Genomic DNA, 6,000 nt, shown 5'->3' with positions numbered 1-6,000 from the left:
TCACGTCTTTCTGTATGATGTGTTGTAATCAGCATGTTGTTTTTAAAAGACAACAAGCCCTTCTGTAGTCCTCTCCACAAAACGCATTTAGGCTGATAGTTCAGCATAAAGGATGCACTGTTGAGACAGGCAATACATGCATTGTTTTACCCGTAATGCAGTCAGGATCTCCATAGCAAAATTTAGTGTGTTTTTTGAAATCTTATTTTATATATTTTGTCACCATCAGCAGTTGAACTCAAGTAGGAACAGCTCCATTCTATCAGGGGTTAAATTATTCTCCGTGTAGATCTAGTGGTGATGTATAAATTGCAGCCTTTTCTTTTTTTCAAAGGATTCTAAAATAGGTTTTCAGAATTAGCACTGGATTTTTGCTTCTGCATGTGTGGTGACTCTTGATTCTTCCCCTTTGGAGAAGCATCCTTTGCAGCATTCCCCCTTCCGAGGAATCACTTAGACACTTCCAGCTGGTGGCAGGGGATACAGCCATAATACAGCTTCCTCTGTCCCAGCTGTCTTCTTCACTACGGTAAATGCATTACGATGGCTGCACTCTCCTCTAAAGGTTCAGGTAGAGGAAGGTGTAGGATGAAGTCCGGACACCATCATTTGGGTTTTTAAAAGCTTCAGCTTCTCCAGCATCTTTGCATTGTGAATATCTTCCTGCTTCTAGTCAAAGCTTTCTCTCTAGTGATTGGAATGCTGCTGTAAGCCTGATTAAAGGTGCCTGAGGATATCACCTTTTACAAGGAAGCCGTGTGTGCTTGAGAGGATCTTTTTAAATGCATTATGGCTCATGCAGCCTCACAATTAAAGAAAACCAGGGATTTAGAAATCAATGCTGAAGAAGAGCCTGAGAAAAAAAGGAAACACCGCAAACGGTCCCGGGATCGGAAGAAAAAGGTATCTATGTATGCCAGAGCATATATCTTGCCTGGATTCTTTTTGTTTTAATCTCCCCCTGGCATCTGTTAGAGACATTAAGGGTTATTTTTACATGCTGGGTAGAGTGTAAATTGGGTGTGTAAACTGGGAACAGATGATAAACCCTATGGCACACCATGGCCATAGGACGGCCAAGGCAAGAGGGATGGTTTTCTCCTGTGGGGTGATTGCAGGGCTATGCGGAAAGTGTGCTTCACTTTATATAGGCATGGGCATGTTTCCATGACACGGAAAGGTGCTGTGAGGGAGTTACAAAAGTAGTTTCTTCACAGCCCAGTCAAGGTGAAATGCACTGCGGTGGCTTGGGTTAGAGGGAGAGGCCAGAGAGCCAGGCTTTGTACTTCTTAGAGGTTTGTCTCGTGGAAAAAGAGCTTTTGTGCTGGAACTGTGTCACATGCGTGCGTTTCCCAGGCAGATCTGTGACCTTAGAGACGTAGCACAAAAGTCATTTCCTGCTTTGCTTTTATTTCCTCTTTCTTTCCTTTTGCCTCTTATTTTTACAAGATGCTTTTTGTCAAGTTGTGCAATGGAAATAAGCTGCTAGAAATAACTTTCTTTTGTTAAATAAAGCTGAAATCACAGAGGTTTGTTTTTCCCTGCTGGGTGAAAGTGATTATCCTGAATGCAGGAATTCAGTGACCTGCAACCTTCAACACTGATTGCTTTAGATCAAAGCATGGGCACTGATGATTCCTTACTAACATTCCAAGGCAGGGGGAAAACAGGAGGAATATTCTGGGTCAGTGGTGTTTTATTATAGCCCATGAGTACTTAGAGTGCCCTTAAATATGACTCCTAGGTACTGAGCTGGGAATAAGACCCCAAAGCACTTTTCCTCCATGATAATTAATAAAAATTGACTAAAACTCTGTGATCTGAATAGGAAAGGCAGGTCATAAAGCATTTTTATGTGTCTTTGTGAAAATTCCCAAGGGAAAGATATCCTTAATTTGAGCAGTAAGGCATGTGCTTTCTAAATGACATGCAGATTGCATCTCCCACATGTACCCCTCTTCAGGAGTGACCATGAATATTCCTGGTACCTTTGACATTTTCTTCAGAGTTATGATCTATAGAAGACTCTCTGACTTTTGTTGCATAGCTGACTTTGAGATTGAAGCTGGAGAGCTGCAGTTGTTTTGCTGCAAGTTATTAAATATAGATAGTTCCTACTTTTATATTCTTGTAAATAAACTTCTTGAATATATTTTCATAAAAATACAAACTTGGGTTAAGAAATTGTGTGCAGGCGTATTTCAAAGCCTTGCACAGCAGAGTTGTTATGAAATTGCCATACTTTGCTAGATTCTGGTCTAATTTTATTGTGTGGGGTTTCTCTGTGGGTAGGTCACTACCACTTGCCCCCTCTCCATACATCTCTGCCTACGCCCACCATGATAAACTAGCTTCTAAGAAACATGGCAAAGGTACATATATTTGTATGAAGATATGGTGTCATATTAATATTGACACTATATGTTAGGTTGTTAGGCTAGCTAGGTTTATGTACAGCAGTTTTTTGTAGCAGTGATGACAGATCTGTTACCTTTGTGCCTGGGCCCCTGTTTGACTTGGAAGCAAAATAGGGAAGGGATGAGGCAAAGGGAGTTTCTGGACTCACTGAGCTGTAGCAAATGCTTTGTGGACCAAAGTGCTTTGTTACCAGTACAACAGAGTCTGTCCAATGTAAATCTCTTAGCAACCAGAAGGGAACATGGAGAAATATCAGTATCTCTATTGTAAATGTGCAAGTGGATTTAAACGTTTTGTTCTCAGGACACTCACAGAGTAGATCCTAAAACTGGCTCATGGATAACACTTTCATTACTGTTGTACTTGTTAATTCTTAACATAGTAAAATAGGTATATTCTGTAAGATACAGTGTATTACAGAAGATATAATATTCATAGTCAAATTATTTCATATACTACTTGCAATATACAAAGTGAAGACTGAATTATTTTGAAAACACTCTAGATTTCCTTCAGTGGCATAGCCATATATGACCCTCATTCCTCTATAAAGTGAATTGTTATGACTTTGAGTTTCTTTTTCCCCACCTTTTTCTAAGATCCTGATGAAGGCCTGTGGGCTACTTTGTTCCATGTTGTAGACCTCATGTCAAGAAAAAAATGCTGCTTCTAAGTATTTTGTGGGTTATCATGGGGATAGTCGCTCTTGTTCATATGCAGAAATATCGTACAGGATTTTTTATTTTTTGAGACGGAGTCTCGCTCTTGTTGCCCAGGCTGGTGTGCAGTGGCATGATCTCAGCTCACTGCAACCACCACCTCCCGGGTTCAAATGATTTTCCTGCCTCAGCCTCCTTAGTAGCTGAGATTACAGGCACCCGCCACCATGCCCGGCTAATTTTTGTACTTTTAGTAGAGATGGGGCTTCGCCATATTGGCCGGGCTGGTCTCAAACACCTGACCTCAGGTGATCCACCTACCTCGGCCTCTCAAAGTGCTGGGATTACAGGCGTGAGCCACCGTGCCGGGCCAGGAGCTTTTAATTACATAAAAGTAATAGTGGATGTACTCATAAAATCACAAACTAGAAAAGCTTGGGAAAATCCTAAAGAGTATCTAGTTTATAAAATAAGGAATTTGGTCCGTGACACTCCTGCAGTTCAGGTTTGAGCGAGGCCAAAGACGAAGCTTTCTTGATTAGGTCTGATGACACAGAATCGTATAGTATGGGATATCACTATGTGTTACCATGAAATCATAATACATATGTAGGCTTAACATTGGATTCACATTTCATCAAGTTTTTTAAAACTCAGTGAATTACACATATGGTCTATTTTGAATATGTTAATCATGAATACATGATTACCAGTCCAAAAAAAAGCAGTACAGAACTTCTAGGAATTTATAATTAGTTGAATTTTAATAAAGATGTGTTTTATTCTTGACATAACTTAAGTCGTGTTAAGAAAAAGGAAATCTTCCTATTTATTGAAAGGAAATGCATCTAGGTGGATGAAACTTTACTTTTTTATTACTAATTTGTCTGGCTTGAAAAAAAAAGTTTGAATGAGTATCTTGTTTAAAAGGTGCTTACCAATGTATTTACAAATGCCCCTTACCCATACTTTCTCGCTGCCCTTCCCTGCCATATCTTTTTCCCTTCATACTTCTCTGCTCATGGGCCGCTTAGGTTGGCAACCAGTGGGAGGCATGCCAAAAGTAGATAGAGTGCCTTTGGGTGAGTTATTACTGGATCCCTGCCCTGACTGAGCGAGTTGCAGAGAAGAGCTGTTTATATCCCCTGCTCCCAGCAGGGCCCTGGTCCATGAGCGGTGGTCAGTAGGTGGCTCATCCTACCATAAAGCCATGATGGGCTGAAGTCACACGTGCTCTCTTTGTGGTAAGGCTGCAGTCCTTGCACACTCCCTGTCGTTGTTGGCTTCTGCTACCATGTTACCTGCGTGTCATGCCCTCTCCCCACATAAACTATAAAATACATTTCGGCAGTGAGGGGTATTACTAGAATTGACCCTAATTTGTTCCATAAGTGGGTTTTGTTAGTATATGTATATATGCTTGTATATATTTACCAAATCCTGTCAAAAAATTTGAGGTGACCCAATGAAATTTATATTAAAAAAGGAAACATTATGGAGTTTGCTCTCAACAGATAGGTAGGTAGGTAGGTAGATCTCTCCCTATATATGCACCTGACACAGTGCTAAATACTGGGACAAAATGACAATTAATTCCATGATTAACATATTTTCCGATTATTGATGTCAAACATACAGTTAATCAGTCACAGAGCAGGAACAAATATTCATTGCTTCATTCCTGTATTCATGTATTCATTCAGTAAACATTTATTAAGTGACTTCTGTGGATCAGGCATTGCATCAAATGTTGGAGACAAAGCCAATCAAAGCATAGTGGCAACACTACAGTAATGCCCAGAAGAGGCAGGGAGGGAGAAAGATAAGAGCCATTAATCAGCCTTCATAAAGAATGAAGAAGGAGCCCCAGGAGCCCACAGAAAGACCCTCACTTGACTCAGATGCGCTCAGAGGAGAATCTCAGTGAAGCTGAGCCTTGGAGGAGGAGTCAGCAAGATAGTCAAGCAGAAGAACAGGAGTCTCATGCCCAAAGTAATAGAAGCAGGAGAGACTATTAGGCTGTGTGGGAAACAGTATTTGGGAATTCCTGGAGCAAAGGGGACCTGAGTGTGTGGCACGAAAAGCAAGCAGGTGCCAGAGCATGAAGATCTTCATATGCCATCTTGCATAGTTTGGAAATCATCCTGCTCAAAGCGGGGAGAGACCTTAATGGCGGTGGTAGAAGAGAGGACTGTGAATAGCTTTATGGGATAGAGCCGTCACTCAAGCATCCGTGTTGTAGCAGCAGCAGGGAGAGCAGTCAGGAAGCTCTGATGGGGATCCAGGCACGAAATGCTGAGTGTGAACCAAGGCGGAGACTATGCCAGTGGAGAGGGGGTGTTGCATACCAAAGATATTTAGGGGAAGACTCAGTAGAACTTGGCAATGGATTGTAGGCAGGATGTGAGAGAGAGATCGGATTCTAGGATAACTGCCAAGTTCCTGACTTGAAGGGGAAGAGGAAGAATTAAATGTCCTGGATTCATGTCTTTTCTCCCAGGCCATTTATTGACCACTTATTCTACACTAGGTAGGGTATTACATTGCTTTATAGGTGGAGACTCATTTAATCTTCCTAATAACCCTGTGAGAAGAGAAAGAATTTTTTTATTATCCCCATCTTACAGACAAGGAGACTGAGGCTGAGCCTTGAAGCTAGTTGCCCAAATGTTCACCCTAGTCAGACAGTGGTAGAGCTAGGATTCCAATTTGGATGGTCTAACTCTCTAGCTTGTGCTCTTAACTACTATGCCATACAAGGTATGTAGTATGTGGCATTAATATTTTCACAGCTACACATCAAAGTGGGCTTGTTTCAGAAAATCTTCTAAGTGATAAGCTATTTTCTAGACATGTGAAACTTTAAACGACAGGCTTTAGGTCTCTAATTCAGTATTGTAGTGTCTGTTTTTCTTACCCTGTG

General features: G+C 41.2%; 1 protein-coding gene across 1 annotated transcript in view; it reads left to right on the top strand.

The window, feature by feature from the left end:
* The first annotated feature begins 209 nt into the window (after positions 1-209).
* The window catches only part of ANK3 (ankyrin 3), a 366,342-nt gene continuing 360,551 nt past the window's right edge, over positions 210-6,000 (top strand). Inside the window, 1 exon segment of the mRNA XM_030797694.1 lies at positions 210-903. Coding sequence (XP_030653554.1) covers positions 790-903 — 114 coding nt within the window. The 5' untranslated portion in view covers positions 210-789.

Source organism: Nomascus leucogenys, chromosome 18, assembly GCF_006542625.1.
Source record: "Nomascus leucogenys isolate Asia chromosome 18, Asia_NLE_v1, whole genome shotgun sequence".
Lineage (NCBI taxonomy): Eukaryota > Metazoa > Chordata > Mammalia > Primates > Hylobatidae > Nomascus > Nomascus leucogenys.
This window is presented reverse-complemented; position numbering and strand designations above follow the sequence as displayed.